This window comes from Tachysurus fulvidraco, chromosome 4 (assembly GCF_022655615.1).
Source record: "Tachysurus fulvidraco isolate hzauxx_2018 chromosome 4, HZAU_PFXX_2.0, whole genome shotgun sequence".
Lineage (NCBI taxonomy): Eukaryota > Metazoa > Chordata > Actinopteri > Siluriformes > Bagridae > Tachysurus > Tachysurus fulvidraco.
This window is the reverse complement of record NC_062521.1, coordinates 1,876,059-1,894,400: the sequence shown is the minus strand read 5'-3', so window position 1 is coordinate 1,894,400 and position 18,342 is coordinate 1,876,059. Positions and strand designations below refer to the sequence as shown.

The following is an 18,342-nucleotide window of genomic DNA, read 5'->3' as shown; positions in this document are numbered from 1 at the left end:
AGTTGTTGTTTTTTTCTTTTCTTTTTACAGATGTTCATTGTGTAGTCAATAAAATCAGCAACACACACAAACACACACAATAAAGTCTATGAATATAAATAAGAAATTAAATACAAAACACACAAAAGAAATAAATGAAGGAAGAAAAAAAACAAAGAAATGAATTAATGCGAAATATGTCAACCAAAATGAACAAAAAAATTAACATTATATTTATATAATTTAATTAATTTACAATTAATATTATATATATATATAATTTGTAGGCTAAATGAAGTATAAATTATTGTTTTATTGTTTTATAATACAAAAGAACATAAAAATACAAAAAAACAAGAACATTATAGAAAATGTAGAGAATTACTTTGTTAAATTTAACTTTGTTTATAGTGTTTTATTTCTGAAATATCCACCGTCAGGACATGAAATTATTAATGATAAAAACACCTTGCTGACGTGTGAATTCAAGGGTTGCTGTTTGTTTGTTTGTTTGTTTGTTTGTTTGTTTACCTGCTAGCAGAACAGCTTGCACGAGCCTCTCAGCATTTATAGTTCCACTTCATCAACCGGAAGCACGAGCTAAAAGAAAGTTCTCAGTTTCCGGAGCACAAAATGTGAAAGTAACAAAAATGTAAATAAATAGATAGATAGATAGATAGATAGATAGATAGATAGATAGATAGATAGATAGATAGATAGATAGATAGATAGATAGATAGACAGCGATATTAAGGGAAAAATAACACGACATAAAATAAAATAATAATTTTTAATTAATTAAGAGCTGAAATTAAAAGCCGAATTATGTAATATTTTTTTGTGCTTTTTTTTTAGCTTAAAAGGTATTTAACTTGTCTTATTCAAACGCAATGTCCTAAAACTCACATTTAGTCGGAAATAAGAAGGCTTTTATGACGCAAACAAACGCGCAACAGTCTCCTCTGCCGTATTTCTGTTGCTCCCCACTGCTGCAAAACCATCGATCACTACACCAAACGAGCGTTATTTACGGCAGGAGGTTTTTTTTCTTTCTTTCCTTTAGCATTGAAATATAAAAATTTAAAAATCTTTAATGCATTCAAAAGTCAAAAAGCTTTATTTACTGGACGTTGATGCAAAATAAATAATGAGTCATAAAAACAAAACAAACTTTCACTATAACAGCTATAAACAGCTCTTTCGTCTTTTTCTCTCTCTTGAAGCTAAAAAAGAATACAATTTAAAATAAATCACAGCTTATCCTGTTACAGAAAAGCCACCAAAAAACCCATAGTAAATCCTCCAGTTCTAAAGATAATGGAGATCTTAAAGTTACAGCTTTATATCTGTCTGTTACAAACAAAGCACTGTTAAAATTAAAGTCTATATGTATTAGAACAAGCGCATTGACATAATGTCAGAGCTGCTGTTATAGACACAGACACTTTTCTTTGCGATCATAACAGTTTAATGCGAGCATGATATCATTTCTGTCTTTGGGATGCATCAAAAATCCCGAAAAGCAAATCGGTTCTGACCTTTCTCATGTTATTTTTTGTTGTTGTTTTTTTTTTTTTTTTTTGACTGATACAAAATCTATAATCAAGAGACGATCGTAAAAAGTAATAATTCAAAGCATTCATCATTTCAAGCAGTACAAAGAATGTGTAAAGATTTTTTTTTTTACACAACTCAGTTTTACTTGAATTAATGCACCTAAACTGACTTTAGTGAGGAAAAAAAATCAGTGCAGGAGTTTCTACTTTTTAGCAGAAAACAAATAAAGACTTTTATCTTTTTTCTCATCTGAGGCGTACAAAAGATGTACAATCGATCATAAAAAAAGTGAGTGAAACTTTTCCATCCTGCTGAAAGTCAACGTTAATTAATTCCCCTGTTATGAAGTTCTCGTTATCGAGTCCTGCATTATTGCTGATGTGAAAGGTTTTCAGCCCTTGTTGAACGATTCCCCCGGAGGAGAGTCTGGCATCTGTGAGGTACCCGAGTGAATGTCCTTGAGAAGCATGTCCTTCAGAGCAGGAGCGTTTCAGGACGGATTCAGATAGCAGCTTCTAGCTACCTTTTCTTCTCTTCTGTTTACACATTATCACACTTTTGTAACTGATGAGTAACACACGCTTTAAAAGAAAAATTTGAAAGTGTCAGAACTAAACAATAAAATCAGGAGACTTTAGCGGTTCACTGCACCGTAGCTCTAAAAAGGAGAAACCGGCAAAATGACATCAATTTCAGAAACATGGTGATGACGTAATGATCCATACGCATGCATGCTTTTACATGTTATTTATGCAGGTTTTTTTTTTTTTGCATTTTTTTTTTGCATTTTATTTATTGTTTAGTCCGTTTTCTTTTCTGGATACACATGTTAACTGGGTACAGAACAGGCAACTATTTTTCCTCACAAATCTGGAACTTTAATGGAATTAAAGTTTAATATTTTGGATTCTCTCACTGTAGATGTGCCGTATTCGAGCACATTACTGAGCATTAAATCATTTTTAAAAGATTTAAAGGAAATGAATCAATAACCTTGATGTTTCCACTACAGAGTTCATTATTCTCCAAAAACAGCACAAGTGGTTTATTCCTTTTAGACCACAGAAATTAACCAGCTATTTTTTTTTTATTATTATTAAAGCACAACAGAGTAGTTTTTTTATCCTTTGAGAGTTGCGTTTAATGTTATGGAATGTCCGAGAAACAATCTCCTGGCATCGTTTATGTTATAGCAGCTAGAAATAAACAGTCGTCTCCTCACCTTTCCTCTTGAGACTCATGGATTTATCGTCTCTTGAAGTTAGATAAGACGAAAACAGCGCTGAGACTGGAGACTCCTTCCATAGTGTAAACAATAAAGTAGGAAAGTTTCCTTAAACAGTACCTCACATCACTTACCGTGAACTTTAAACTTTTCTTAGAAATAAATAAGTAGTTGCCATAGAAACTACTGAATAATAGAAGGCCGTGACGTGCAGCTACATTGCGACGTTGTAGAAAAGGAATTTGTACAGTGCTGTGGTTTAAATCACTCGCTTTATCGGAAGTTTCATCTCGCTCTAAGAGCGAACGCACGGTGAGGACACGGGGTCCTGCCTGCTTTACAGCACTGCTGTGTGTCCTCGTCTGTGTCACGCGTAACGATGTAAAGAGCAGCTGCTTGTTTCCTGAATGGGAAATGTGCAGGGGAAAAAAAACGCTTTCCAGCGTTGGCTCTGGTCTCGTCGCTGTAAACCCATTTGGGACTGTACACATCCTCCTATTTGTCCCCTCCGTCTCCTCTCCTTTCCTTCAGACAGGAAACAGCTGCCAGGACATGCGGCTCCCCTGAGCCTCAGCTGGTGCAGCGTGAGCTGTTATTACACTCCAATATTTCGTCCTTGTTTTTTGAAGAAATGTGTCACACCTTGATAACGTCACAGATGGCGTCTGGTTGCTGTTGTTGTTGTTGTTGTTGTTGTTGTTGTTGTTGTTAAGGAACTGCTTTAGACAAAGAGAGAGAGATGGAGAGAGAGAGAGAGAGAGAGAGAGAGAGAGAGAGAGAGAGAGAGAGAGAGAGAGAGAGAGAGAGAGAGAGAGAGAGAGAGAGAGAGAAAGGGAGGGGGGAGGGACAAGATTCAGCCCTGTCATCAGATCTTTGGTTTTTCTGTCAAAGATACAGAATGTACATGAATTGAGACTCCTCGCTAATATCAGGCTAACTGAAAAAGTAATTAAAGCTGTTAGCTAACACATTAGGATAACTGTTTCTCTGTGTAACTGGTTGTTGTTCAATAATAATAATAATAATAATAATAATAATAATAATAATAATAATAATAATAATAAAAGCTAGCTAATGTTGCATGATTAAAGCTTGCTAGCATGTTTCACCCACTGACAAATCTCTAGTTTCCTGTTTTGACCCAAATAACTCAGCCTTCAAATAAACAAAATGTGACTCTAGTAGATTTTGCATTAATAGGGTTTCAAGTGTTTTCTTATATTTTAGTAGAAATTATGTTGTTTTGCAGGTAATTTTATCTCCTTTATCTGGTACTTAGCCAGACATGGAGCTCTTTTTACAGACACAGCTAGCTAGTTATTTAGGAAAACAAGGAGGTAGCTAGTTATTTTACAATATGTGCCTTTCTGTTCGTCACAGCTAGCTAGTTATTTGGGATTAATTTACAATCCTCTGGTTCTGCCTCACTAACTAGTTATTAATTTTTATAAATATCTTGACGAGGACAGATTCCTGTAGTTGAATAAATAATAAAATGTCTTGTTAATACTTAAACAATAGCCAGCAAGATGAGCAAGTGAAACAGAGGAGGTTTAAAGTTCTACACAGTAACTTCCCAGAGCAATTCACCTGCTCGTCATCCTCGGGAGGGAGGCGGAGGTGGAGGTGGAGGTGGAGATGGGTAGGTGGGGTTACACCTTGCTCCGTAACAGCCCCCCTGTGGGGTGCTCAGGGGTACTGCACTCCGAGGAATTCTTGGCTTTGTCCTTGTTGTTGTTCGGCTCGTTGTCTTTGATTATGTCGTACTGACGGCAGAACAGGACGATCACACCTGACAGCGAAAGAACCACAAATGTTTTTAGTGCTCACTATTTAGCATTAAGGCTAGAAAAAAAACCGAAAGATTACAGCTGGCGTGATGGTTTCCAAGAACAAATGTCCCACCAGGATATTTAAGACATATCTTTAATTCAAGGCTCACGCTGGTCATATCTTGGTGTGTTCTTCTTACCTGCCCACATGACCAGCACCACCACGATGATGATGAGCTCCCCTGCCCTCAGCTGACTGGCTTGCTCCACTTCCTCCATGGTGACTTCGTCTAAGGAGATACATGGCAGCCGTCAGCTCGAAAGAACGTCACGCTCCTAAGTTTAGCATGACGGCTGAGCGAAAGTGACAGTCCATAACTCTTTCAGCTGATTTGGAACCTCTCCTTCTGTCAGAAAATGGGGTCTCAAATCGCTTTTGTCAGGAGCTGACAGGCTTTCAGGAGTCACAGAGTGCAGCATAAAAAAAAAAAGCTTTGAGCTTTTATAGGATGGATAATGGCTGGAGCTTTGTATCTAGCTTATACCTGGCCACTGTAGGGGAATCTTATTAGAGATGAAGAATGGAAGAAAGTAATAGACAGAGAGACAGTTTGCAGTTGTGCGCCAGATGTTCCAAATTCTCATCACACACAATGTAATATATATATATATATATATATATATATATATATATATATATATATATATATATATATATATATATATTCTGCAGGAGTGTGTATGAGCATTGCAAAAGTGTGTGTGTTTACTTTTAGACGCCTGCCTCTCGGCTTCCTTTGGCGTCCTGAAGCGTAGAGTTTCACTCGGCGGACTCGTCCCGTGCGCACTGATGGACTGCACGTGCACGATGTAGTCCGTCTCCGCCTCCAGATCCCACAGCGCACAGCTCCGCGTGGTGGTGTTCACTTCCTGAATGAAGCGCAGCATGTGCACCTTCTTTTTCTGGTGGCGGTAAAACAGAGAAAAACAAAACAAGCAAAAAGGCAGAATCTTTCCAGGAATGTAAGAGATAGATATTATTTTAATCGAAGGATGGAAATTTATTTGAGTTTCTCATTTGCAATATGAAGACTTTGGAACATGAGATAAAGGTGATTGTTTGAAGAAATCGGCATTCTTCTACTTCCATTGAACATTAACCCCACATTCATGCGTGTTTAAACATTATTATTTATAACCCAGCACTGTTAAACTACTGAATCTAATGAGCAAACATTGATTCATTTTCTTTAACAGGCTCTGAGAACATTCATTCATTCATTCATTCATTCATTTTCTACCTCTTATCCGAACTTCTCAGGCGTCATCGGGCATCGAGGCAGGATACACCTTGGACGGAGTGCCAACCCATCACAGGGCACACACACACTCTCATTCACTCACACACTCACACACTCACACACTACGGACAATTTTCCAGAGATGCCAGTCAACCTACCATGCATGTCTTTGGACTGGGGGAGGAAACCGGAGTACCCGGAAGAAACCCCCGAGGCACGGGGAGAACATGCAAACTCCACACACACAAGGTGGAGGCGGGAATCGAACCCCCAACCCTGGAGGTGTTAGGTGAACGTGCTAACCACTGTGCCCCCCACGGCTCTAATGCAGCTTTATATTAAAATATATTATAAATATTATAGTATGTTTTCTGCCACTGTGAAGGTTTCAGGATAGAGAGGATTTGCATTTTAATAACAAGACAAGCTGCATTTTTGTGAAAATGTTAAAAAATTCCTAGCAATGGATAATAGCGTGTGGCCTGAATGTGGATATTAGTAGTGCTGTGTTTAATGCACATTCACTCTTCTGTATACCGAGGATGTTTTACAAACGGAGGCTATGGCTGTTTTTATATGTGACACTGTGTTTCCTGTACAAGCAGCACGTTGTTCATATATTTTCAGCTTTAATGTAAAAGTCGGTCACCGTGCAGTAACCCTTCAGAACATTCTTTATACTACAACTGCTTTTATTATTACATACAGAACCCCGTCTTACTCTAATAAAACATAAAGGTTTTATAGCATTTTCAATAAGGGCTTTAACAGCCAGAAGGACAGATTCATCCATTCTCTCTCTCTCTCTCTCTCTCTCTCTCTCTTTCTCTCTCTCTCTGTCTCTCTCTCCGTACCTGCTGTGTGATGGCAAATCCGATAACTGGCTCTGCTCCTGGGATGTCCCATGTCACTGTAGCTGAGTTGTCCTTTAGATCCCGGATAGACACGTTTACTGGAGGAGCTAAACTGTCTGAGAGAGAGAGAGAGAGAGAGAGAGAGAGAGAGAGAGAGAGAGAGAGAGAGAGAGAGAGAGAGAGAGAGAGAGAGAGAGAGAGAGAGAGAGAGATGTTGTAAATGAAATATTTTGTGGATGTGTGTGAGTGTGTGTGCATGCAAAGTAAAAAGCATTTCTTATGACCTGATATTCAGCATCAAAAGCTTTGAACTCATCCTTTCTTTGCTTTATTCATATTCATAGCCAGATACAGCTGATATGGCTGGCATCTGGTAAGACACAACATCCAGAAGGGGTGTGTGTGTGTGTGTGTGTGTGTGTGTGTGTGTGTGTGTGTGTGTGTGTGTGTGTGTGTGTGTGTTTGTGTGTGTTTATGTGTGTGTCCATATGATCTGTCAGTGTATGGGTGAAGCATAGCAAGAAAGGCCTGAATTATACATTAGAGCTGTACAACTGGGTCAAGAGCCTCAAATGTGTGTGTGTGTGTGTGTGTGTGTGTGTGTGTGTGTGTGTGTGTGTGTGTGTGTGTGTGTGTGTTTGATATCTCTTTGTTTCCTGCTCTTTATTTTCTGAGTTCTCTAACACTGTGAGGATCAAAGGTCCTGTTTAAAATGATTGACAGCTCCATGCAGAGAGTCTGTCCCGCCCTCCAGCTGCCGCTGCTGTTCTTCTGCCACTTCTGAGAAAATAAACACTGTAGATTCTGTAACAGAATGAGGGAGTGTGCGTGTGCGTAGGCGTACGTGTGTGTGTGTGTGTGTGTGTGTGTGTGTGTGTGTGTGTGTGTGTGTGTGTGTGTGTGTGTGTGTGTGTGTGTGTGTGTGTGTGTGTGAGATCTGAGACAGTTCGACCTTCAGTTATCATTAATCAAACACCCCAGTGCTCCAATTTAAAGTGGATGTATGGACAGGTCAGATTAGTAGACTAGAACTCAGACAGACAGACAGACAGACAGACAGACAGACAGACAGACAGACAGACAGACAGACAGACAGACAGACAGATTCATTGCTTCATTGATTAATACATGGACAGATAAGTAGATGGAAGGATGGATGGATGGATGGACGGTAAAAAGCATGGAAGGACAAATTGATCCATTTGGTTTTAAAAAGAAAAGGAAAGAAGTCGCATGGAAGTCAAAGTTCCTCTCAGACTACAGATGTGATTTCTGGCAGCGGAAGACTGAGGAAAGACAGGCCGTAGTACAGAAAGGACCCAGAGGATGAGGAAGAGAGTGGTGGCAGTAATAAAAGCAAAACGGGGGCAAACATGTTATTGGAGAATGTTGTTGAAAACGAACCTGTATTGCTGTAAACGTTAGAAATAATAAAATTGTTGCTGACTCGGCTGCAACGCTGAGGCCGATGAGAACGTGGTGATGATGTTGGAGAAGAAAATGTATCCCTGTGCAGCTGTGTCTGTTACAATGAGGCCAACACACGCCATTCTTTTTCTGTTGTAGGAGCCATTTACAGGTATTTAACATTTAAGGAAGGAGTCTCCAGTGTCACTGCTTTGTATCTGTTAGTTTCTAAAAAAAAAAAAAAAAAAAAAAAAAAGAACAAAGCTTTTCTGCTGAATAGCCAGAGAGGCAAGACAATAGGCAATGTGTGTGTGTGCGTGTCCTCCTGGGAGAAATGGAGCCAAAGGAGAGAAAGGTGATCAAGGACTACCTGGAGTTCAGGTCAGTCCAACCTGCTCTTACATCAACATTAATGTCAAAACATCAGAGCTATATCTTTAAAATAAAATAAAAAAACACTTTCTACAATTTTGGAAACAATTTCACCCAAGAAATCTTTTATGTTTTATGTACATATTTTATGTTCTAGCTAATGCTATTTCTATAATAAATCCTGGCTGCTAAATTCAGGTGCTTTTTAATACGATTAAATTATATATATAAAAGTTCACACTGAACTGAGCTTGTGATTAAAAAAAAAAAAAAAAAAAAAAAAAAAAAATCAGATCAATTTTATAATCATTTGTGCAAGAAAAAAAAAGACTTTTTTTTTTTTTTTTTTACATCACAAAAAGGTTTTGTGATGTAAAAATCACTGAATAGTTAAATCAATGTTGTTGCATTTGACTGGACATAATAGGAATGGATCAGACAGCCACCAATCCAAGTACTCTTAGGTGGATCATAGAAAAATGTTAAGAGTTCTGTTTTTCTGCTGCTAAGATTTACTCGGTGGGAAAAGGTTAAATGTCACTTGAGATATAAACATATGTGTGCAAACATTTACGTTATCCTGATGCTTTCTCCTCAGGGACTGTACGGTGCAGTGGGGGATAAAGGAGCCAAAGGAAACCCAGGACGCAGAGGGCCTCGGGTAGGTCATACGTCCTTCTGTTTCTTTAGCCCTGGTGTCTCAGTCCCGTGTGCCAAACGGAACCAATGGCTCAGGCTAACAGTGCGAAATCAGTCTAATTCCGGGTGAATAAGAAATCCCGGGGTAAAGATGAGATCGAGAAACGGGTAACGCTTTTACAGTACATTAGAAATATGCAAAATCATGAAATAAACTATTCCCTAACAAACAAAAGCGTATTTCATTCACATGGTCATAACTGACTGGACGGATAAACGGCCCTTAATTGTGAAGTACAGAGAGAATATGGAGCTAGTAAAAATAAATAATAATTACTGGTATTTACTTTGTGAAAAATGCCATATTGTTGATTACTATATTTTACAGCAAGCTGAATTGTGAATTCACTGTAAAACTGATTAAAGTACACTTCATATAACATCGAGAACCTGAGACTCAAAATGCTGCAATATTTAATATCTTTGTCTAATTTCATACAAAACCTGTCATCAAAAATTATATTAAACAGCATAGCCAGTGCATCCCCCTGTTTGTTCACTGGTGGTCCAGAGGCAGGATCCCACGCTCTGTTCGCCGTGGTCCGAGTTCGATTCCCAGGCAGGGAACAGACCCAGCCTCTGAAGAGCCAACTCTCAGTGCCGGGCCCAAGCCTGGATAAACTGAGAGAGCTGTGTCAGAAAAACCTGTGCCAAATCAAACATGCTTACCAGATGATCTGCTGTGATGACCCTGAACAGGAAGCACTGAAAGAACAACAACGTATCCCCCATTCCTTTTATCACAGCATGACCTTAAGTGACCATGGGGTCCAAAACCTGATGATCCATGTGGCATCATCATCATCTGATCACACGTTGGAGGAAAAACTTTTTTAACAAACAAATTAACATGGTCAATCTTACAAACCTACATGCATCTAGATAACGACCTGAAAATAATGGAGAACGTGACATAACCTGCTTCACTCAGTTGGTTTGGATTTTTCCTTCCCAATTCACAATGTTGTCTCAGACTCTATAGTAAACCCATAGTTAGGGTGTTTTTACTTCAAGTTACCATGTTGTGTCCTAAACCATCTTGTGTGTGTGTGCAATCCGTTTAGGGTCAGCTCGGCGACGTGGGCAGTAAAGGGGACACTGGACCGGAGGGTGTCACAGGTCCAGCGGTCAGTATGTCCTTTATTGTATTGTCCTATTAAATATAAAATAATAATAAGATAAAAATGTAGCATAGGCAAAGCGTGAACTCATTTGTTCTTCACTACTTTCTTGACTTTTAACAACATTTTCTTAGTTAGCAGTGCTCCTCTGTTGATTAATGATCAATGATCTAATGATTCACTGTTAGAACTGACACAAACAATGGTTTGAAATGATTTCCCTCACAATGATGACGAAGTAAAATATTTTTTCCCCATTGTAAACAGGGAAACGTTGGAGCAGATGGTTACGGGCCTCCGGGACTTAAAGGACAAAAAGTACTGATGTGTCTCCTGTCTTTAAATCTTAAGTATACGTTGTTAGTATTAAAACTATTTTGGCTCAGAGAATTAAACATCAAATCCAAATAACAGGAAAAATATCCAAAAAGAAATTCAAGAATTTAGGAAAAAATGGTTTTGTTTATATCGATCTGATGTAATCAATTATTATTATAGATATATTTTAAAATGTCTTAAACATCTTTTCCGTTATCCTGTATGCGGTTATGATGAGCTGATCGTAGCAAGGAATTTTGGTCTCTTGCAGGGAAATCCTGGTTTTCCTGGTTATCCGGGTTTGCCGGTAGGTTTTAATAAATCTTACTACTTTCATATTAAACGATCAAAATAAGTGTCTAAAATATCGACCGTCAATAAAATTAAGGGTGAGGACGGAACTAAAGGAGCCACTGGAGAGAGAGGACCCAAAGGACAAAGAGGACAGCTGGTAAGATCTTGATCTTAATAACGATCGCTAGCTTAGTCGGGATCAGATGGTTTAGGTCGATACGACTTTGATATAGAAAAAGTGAACAGTATTTAATGGATTTTAGTGAAGTACTTATTTGAAGTTCTGTTTTATCGTGAGTAGGGAAACAGAGGAAATCGGGGGCCTCCTGGAGATCCTGGAGATAAAGGGTTTGTCGGACACCAGGTCTGTATTTACTGATATTACGCTAATATTCTAATAGGAATGGCTTAAACTGTCTGAAACATCATTATCAAAACCTGCCTGGACATTATATCATTTTGATCTCAAGCCATGACATCAAGTACTTAATTGCAACATTTAATTAACCGAAAAAAAAATATTAAAATTGTGTTGTTTTTTTCATTAAAAATCTTTTTTTTAAATCATTAAGATCCTTTGGAGTAAAGAATTGTCTTAAGTCAAGAAAACATTTATTTTATTCATTTCATACCTTATCTTACAGCTAGATGGCGTTCTTGATTCAGACGTAATTTACTTGAGCAGATTTGAACGTTAAAACTCACTGTATTGTGCAACTTCTGATGTTTGACATATTGTTTTGTTCCAGTGCTGATTTGCTAGTCAATACGGTACTGTGACATCTGAAATAGTTGGCTTTACAAAATGTCTTTTTGTTCTTCAGGGTCCTAAAGGCTCAGCAGGAACCAGCGTGAAAACTGTGAGTTCTTCTACTTCAAATATTTCATGATTCTTTTGTTTCAAATAGTTAGGGATTTAAGAGCTCTGGACTGTTCTTTCTTGCAGGAATGTGAATTAGTGAATTACGTGCGTGAGAACTGCGGTAAGACGTGATTCTGACCTAATGTGTGAAATGAATCCTTAAATATATAATGAATGTGTTGAGAATTTTGACGTATTGACAATTAAACATACGCACGGCAAATGTATCGGGTTTAAAACTGATAGCTGTGTTTTAGCACAAATATGAAACATTCAGGCACTAACTTACTTTTCTAATATTTTAACAGCTTGCTGTGGAGGTAAGACCATGATTTGTCTGTCTGTCTGTCTGTCTGTCTGTCTGTCTGTCTGTCCTGCAGTCTCTTTCATCTATCTGTCGATGCATCTTTTTTCTATCCATCTGCCCACCCGTCTATCCATTCATCCATCCAAGCTGTGGTCTATTAATCTGTCTTATCCATGTCGAGTGTTCCGCCATCTATAAATACATCTTTCCATCCATCTACCTGTCTGTTAGTTTAATTATTCCTCATCTCTGTTAATCCATCTATCCCTCTGAGATATACGTTGTTAGTGTGTACACCTATATATTATACATCACACCACAAGTCTGAGTGACAAGCAATCTCTACACCCATCTTTCCATCCAATCACCATTCGAACTCTGTTAGTCTGTTTAGGGCTCGTCCATCCGACCATCCATACATTTATCTGTACATCCATCTATCCCTCTGAGCTGTAGATTACTATTCCTTCCATCCATCATTCATTACAATTCATCCAACCAATATCAGAATTCAGAGCTCACTTCCAAGGTCTAATGGTAACCCTGTGGATCAGTATGGTGTGAACAGCAATTAATTGTCAGAAATTTCCTGTAATTTCTACCGATACACAAGTCAATAATTTAAGTCTTTCAATTCCTAGAACCAGTGAATTTAAACTTTTTGCCTTTCATAGACTCTATGTGCCGTAAGGTACTTCATAAGGTGACTGGCATTCAGCACGCGCATGTGAACATGGCAAAGAAAACATTTACACACCACCGAAACACAATTTCATGAAGGTTCTGCTGGCGTGTTTATGCTCAATCATGCTTCCTTACTGGCTTTCCTTCTTTGATTTGCTGTGTTTAGGTCGTGCTCAGTGTCCTGGTTACCCTACAGAGCTAGTCATTGCTCTTGATATGTCCTCTGATGTAACCACCAAGGCGTTTGACGAGATGCGTTCCGCAGCCGTGTCGCTGCTAGAGGACATCGCTATCGCGGAGACAAACTGTCCAGTAGGAGCTCGAGTTTCCGTTGTTTCCTACAACAGTCAAACCGGTTACCTGATTCGTTTCTCAGACCACAAGCGAAAGAGTCAGCTACTGGAGGCAGTCAAGGGAATCTCTCTGCAAAGGAGCAGGAGTCGCCGTGATATCGGTCAGGCCTTGCACTTCATCGCCAATAATGTCTTCAAAACGTGTCCGAAATGGCAAACTGGTCAGGAAGGTGGCCGTTGTCCTGGTAAATGGGGAATCGCAGGACGTCCAGGCCATCAACACAGGCATGCTGAAGCTCAAGGCTTCAGGTATCGATCTGGGAGTAATCACCTTCAAAGACGATCCAAACATTCGTCGTGCCATCCAGGTAGATAACCTCATACGATATATGGCTAAAGGTTTGTGTACCCCTGACCATCAGGTATGCACGATGAACATCCGCTCTCACGTTTAGTCTAGCTTTACTGTTATAATCAGCTCAATTGTTCTCTTTTGGGAAAAATTCCACTAGATTTTGCATTGTAGCTGTGTGGATTTGTGTTCCTTCAGCCACAAGAGCATTAATGAGATTAGACACTGATGTGTCTGATGTGAAGGAGGAGACTCCAGTTTTAGTTCATTGCGGTAATTATGATTCAGGTTTGAGCCTTTTATTTCCAGTGAAGGGAAATTTGTGCTGTTCCAGCATACATAGATGTTTTATACAACTGTGTGCTTTCAACTTTGTGCTAAAAGCTTGAAGAACAACCGCATGTCTGTGATGGTTCCTTGTCCACAATTTGAGGAAGAACCACATGTCGGTGATGGTCAGATGTCCACAATTTGAGGAAGAACCACATGTCGGTGATGGTCAGGTGTCCACAATTTGCGGAAGAACCACATGTCGGTGATGGTCAGGTGTCTACAATTTGCGGAAGAACCACATGTCGGTGATGGTCAGGTGTCCACATACTTTTAGCCAAGCAGTGTATTTTGTCCTCTTGATAAATGAATGTAAAACATATATCATCTCATCTACCAGTGATTTTCCTTTATTGCTTCTCAGGCAGATGAAACAGGAAGCTTCAAGGTTTTTACCAGTGACGAAGGCAGACGGATTAAAGAATGCGTCATCTGTTACGGTAAATGGCTGCACATATGTAAACAAAATGCTCACACGCAATGCACGGGGTCCTATTATAACACTGTAATATCACGAGTTACACCAACAATTGTTGCAGAACTTGACCATCTTTCTCTCTCTCCCTCCCTCTTTCTCTCCCCTTCTCTCTAGATTACTGTAAACCAGAACAGAGGTGTGGCATCAACCGAAATCCTGAGCCTGAGAAGGTGGATGTGGACCTAACTATAATGATGGACTCCTCTTATGATATTCAGGCTGATCAATACTCTGATGTGAAGGAGTTTTTGGTTTCTGTGCTGGACATAATAGACGTAAGCGATGAGCCCACCACAGAGGATGGGAAGGCCAGGATCGGTGTGTACCAGCAGAGCTCCACCTACCCTAACTACCACATCAAGGAAGTACTCGGACTCGGCGCGCTCAGAGACCGTGCCGTGATCGAGAGACGCATTTCTGAAGACATGCTGCAAGCCGGTGGCTCGCCTCGTCTGGATTTGGCTCTCGAATGGATGGTAAACAATGTTCTCCTGGAGGCCCAGGCACCGAGGAAGAAGAGAATGGTCCTGAACGTCATCAGTAAAGAATCAGAGCGTTTCACAGACAAAGACACGCAGAAATACGTCTCCATGCTGGCTCAGTGTAACGATATTGTGATGGTCACGCTGACGGTGGGAGAAAAGTTCAGCTGGAGTCAAGTAGAAGGTCTCAGCACACCACCAATGGTGCAACACCATATTCCCCTGGGACAGCTGGGTCTGAGGGACCGGCAGTATGCTCAGAAATATCTACGAGCCTTCCTACGCATGCTCACCAGTAAGAGACATCGCCATAACTCTTTCGGAAATCTCCGGAACTGGCAAAATACCTGTGTGATCTATATTCTCGATGGAAATGTTAAGTCATGTTACGTTTCTTGCTTTCTGACTGATTCCACTGTTGTCTTTGATCTGTTTACAGGGGATTTCTTCCCGAAACCTTCGTCTCTAAACGACGAGTGCAGCACTTTTGTTTCTAAGCAGATTAAACACGTGACTGGTGTCCCTCCAACAAAACAGTAAGGCTTGGCTCCCTGGGCTAAAGCGTCTAAGCTGAAGACAACAAACACAAACACAGCCTTCTGCCTCATGTCATGCATTTAAAAAAAAAAAAGGTCATGAAATAAGTCTATTAGAAATATTACCTAGAATTTCTAGAATTAGCGTTTGTTAAAGTGGCTCCTTAAACGACATAGCAAGAAGTTAGACCAGCTTACTGTAGCTTAGACAGGATTAGAAATTATTTATCAAATAACAATAACAACAAAAAAAAACACAAATTTCTGTTGTCCTTTTTGATGAAACACAGTATTTCAGCCTGAATTCAGACTGCCTGAATGTTAACTGCTCCATGAATTTAGCTACGGTAATGTCACCTAGTGCACCAATCCGTAAAATGTTTAAAAAATAGAAAACGTCTATGGAGAACGGAGACAAGAGAAGTGATGGCAGTGTTTTCTAGCAAAGGCAAGAAGAAAGAAAGAAAGAAAAGAGAAGAAAGAAAGAAAGAAAGAAAGAAAGAAAGAAAGAAGAAGAAAGAAAGAAGAAGAAGAAAGAAAGAAAGAAAGAAAGAAAGAAGAAGAAAGAAAGAAAGAAAGAAAGGCTTTTGACCTGGTCCCTCTTCTACTTCCTATCACATGCCTATTAGACAGTAACCTGTAATAATTCTCTTACTGTTCATGTCCTATTCTAAAGTGCAGAATTTCTCACTCTTCCTTCTTCTCAATGTCAGACATGAAGTTTTCACCCCGGCTGAGGAGTTCACTACCGAAGCCGTAACCGAGACCTACACTGAAGCGAGCACAGACGTCTATCAGGAAGTTACGGCACCACCTCCACAAGTGTTTACAGAAATCTACACAGAAACCTACACAGATGTATATACCGAGAGGTACACAGAAATGTATACAGAACATCCCGAAATCCAAACAGAGATAGTCATGGTATATCCGACAGAGACGTATACCGAGGTGTTCACGGATGTGTACGAGGACGTTTACCAGAACGAGTACCGGGACCAGCCTGCGCACGAAAACACTGGAGTAGACGGAAAAGTGTCAATGGCGAACAGCGAGAAAGCAGAGAAGGATGTCAGAGAGGACACCAGGCACCAACCTGGGCCTGACACGTCAAAGGGTAGGTCCAGCTGTTGCAGCTTTGTAGTTAGTGTCTGAAAATTTTGAGATTTGGATGAAATCTCTCTGTATTATGATAAGAGCCAAGCAAGGTTGAGACTTCTACAGTGGTAATGATTGATCAAGTGATGTTGAACTTTCATAGCATTGCATAGCGACTCTATTTACTGTGTTAATATATGAAAACAAACAAGGCTCAACGTCAGAGCTCAATATCCCATGTTCCATGAGGTCCTTTACTGGTTAACACTAAGTAGGACCTGGATTATTACCTGATACCACAGACCCTGTCGAGGTATCAGTGCCTTAGTCGTAATGTTCAGAAAAAGTTTGACAGCATTTGCTTGTAAGGTCAAATTTCATGGCAAGCGTTGTGTTAGGCCGGTGTTCATTGGACATGGACATGGGGAGGGTGTGTTCGAGCTACGAGTCCCGCTGGTACTACGACCGCAATGCTCATGAATGCAAGCACTTCTGGTACGGCGGTTGTGACGGGAACGGCAATCGCTTCATGACGAAAACTGAGTGCGAGGAGACATGCGGGGGATCAAGTGAGTGGGCAGGAAATGTACAATCGTCTAACCGAAATAATCGGCTCACGTGTTTAACGTATGAATTTCTCCAACAGGTGTTCTTCTCAACGATGAACCTTCAAAAGTGGAAGGTAACACACAAACACACACTATACACGATAACGCCAGAAACGTACCTTTATCTTAACAGATGATTTGGTCGCTAAATTAAAAAATGTTTTGTGGAAGATTTCATTCAATCATGTTATAAACATTTTGTGCAGCTAGTTTACTATTCTTATTTAGTTTCGGTCTTGTTGAAAAAAAAAAAACTCTTTAAGCAAACCTGTGTCTAAATGTTTGCTTAAACAATAGATGTAATTCTGTGTGTCCCTACACTCAGATGTTTGCCAGCTCGCTCAGGACATGGGCACGTGCATTAACTTCATGCTGAAGTGGCACTACGAGGCATCTCGGAAAGAGTGCAGCCGCTTCTGGTACGGAGGCTGCGGGGGCAACAGGAACAGGTTCGATACACAGGAGGAATGCGAAGCTCGCTGTCTGAGAGCCGAGAAGAAGCTCTGAACACGCCAGAAACATCCGCCGGGGTTAATTTAATTGTGTCGCTTTGTTGAGACGTTGTTTTAAAATGATTTGTACTTTTACATGTTTTCTGATGAACAGAACAGTAGTTTTCATTACTGTCTCTACAAACAGATTAATGTTATTAATCAAATATCAGAATTCAGACTGAGATGCAATCCGATTGGTTACATAGACAGGAAAAAATATATATATATATTAACTGCATATAGCAAGATGTGATTTATCGGGACCCTGAATGAACAAAAATGTGTCCTTGTAAAAAAATTATGATAGTTTGGTGTGTATAAAAATTTTATTCCACAAATCTTGACTCATTTCTGCTACGACTCGAGTTATTACTGCTTTTTGATTTTGCACCTATTTGTTGATGTTGTTTTAAATCTAGAGTTGTTGTTTTTTTCTTTTCTTTTTACAGATGTTCATTGTGTAGTCAATAAAATCAGCAACACACACAAACACACACAATAAAGTCTATGAATATAAATAAGAAATTAAATACAAAACACACAAAAGAAATAAATGAAGGAAGAAGAAAACAAAGAAAATGAATTAATGCGAAATATGTCAACCAAAATGAACAAAAAAATTAACATTATATTTATATAATTTAATTAATTTACAATTAATATTATATATATATATATATATATATATATATATATATATATATATATATATATATATATAATTTGTAGGCTAAATGAAGTATAAATTATTGTTTTATTGTTTTATAATACAAAAGAACATAAAAATACAAAAAAACAAGAACATTATAGAAAATGTAGAGAATTACTTTGTTAAATTTAACTTTGTTTATAGTGTTTTATTTCTGAAATATCCACCGTCAGGACATGAAATTATTAATGATAAAAACACCTTGCTGAC

At 39.1% G+C, this 18,342-nt stretch overlaps 3 protein-coding genes and 1 long non-coding RNA gene across 9 annotated transcripts in view; 1 reads left to right on the top strand and 3 right to left on the bottom strand.

The window, feature by feature from the left end:
- The window catches only part of LOC113656673, a 31,094-nt gene extending 30,367 nt beyond the window's left edge, over positions 1–727 (bottom strand). The window contains exon 1 of the long non-coding RNA XR_007140357.1: positions 511–727. This is a non-coding gene — a long non-coding RNA (uncharacterized LOC113656673). The remainder of the gene's footprint in view (positions 1–510) is intronic.
- A 702-nt stretch (positions 728–1,429) lies between these two features.
- Positions 1,430–5,884, bottom strand: LOC125141023 (fibronectin type III domain-containing protein 5-like). 2 transcript variants are annotated; one of them, XM_047812223.1, is made up of 4 exons: positions 5,304–5,884; positions 4,734–4,823; positions 4,352–4,553; positions 1,430–3,480 (listed from the first exon to the last, which is right to left on the bottom strand). In XM_047812223.1, exons 1-3 carry the CDS (start codon positions 5,479–5,481, stop codon positions 4,414–4,416), a joined length of 408 nt encoding a protein of 135 aa, XP_047668179.1. In that variant the 5' UTR covers positions 5,482–5,884; the 3' UTR covers positions 1,430–3,480; positions 4,352–4,413. The 2 variants fall into 2 exon arrangements, with proteins under 2 accessions (XP_047668179.1, XP_047668180.1); XM_047812224.1 differs by having other exon boundaries at positions 1,430–3,477; positions 5,304–5,484.
- An 804-nt stretch (positions 5,885–6,688) lies between these two features.
- Positions 6,689–18,342, bottom strand: part of LOC113656639 (fibronectin type III domain-containing protein 5-like) — a 171,500-nt gene continuing 159,846 nt past the window's right edge. For all 5 annotated transcript variants that reach the window (XM_047812219.1, XM_047812218.1, XM_047812220.1 and 2 more), the window contains one exon: positions 6,689–6,804. The gene's annotated coding sequence lies outside the window, so the exon portion shown is untranslated. The remainder of the gene's footprint in view (positions 6,805–18,342) is intronic.
- LOC125141007 (collagen alpha-3(VI) chain-like) lies at positions 8,430–17,771 on the top strand. Its single transcript, XM_047812071.1, has 16 exons — positions 8,430–8,476; positions 9,066–9,128; positions 9,637–9,763; positions 10,231–10,293; positions 11,201–11,263; positions 11,724–11,759; positions 11,846–11,882; positions 12,919–13,064; positions 13,129–13,413; positions 14,092–14,167; positions 14,320–14,982; positions 15,127–15,223; positions 15,937–16,340; positions 16,720–16,890; positions 16,968–17,003; positions 17,255–17,771. Exons 1-16 carry the CDS (start codon positions 8,430–8,432, stop codon positions 17,434–17,436), a joined length of 2,496 nt encoding a protein of 831 aa, XP_047668027.1. The 3' UTR covers positions 17,437–17,771.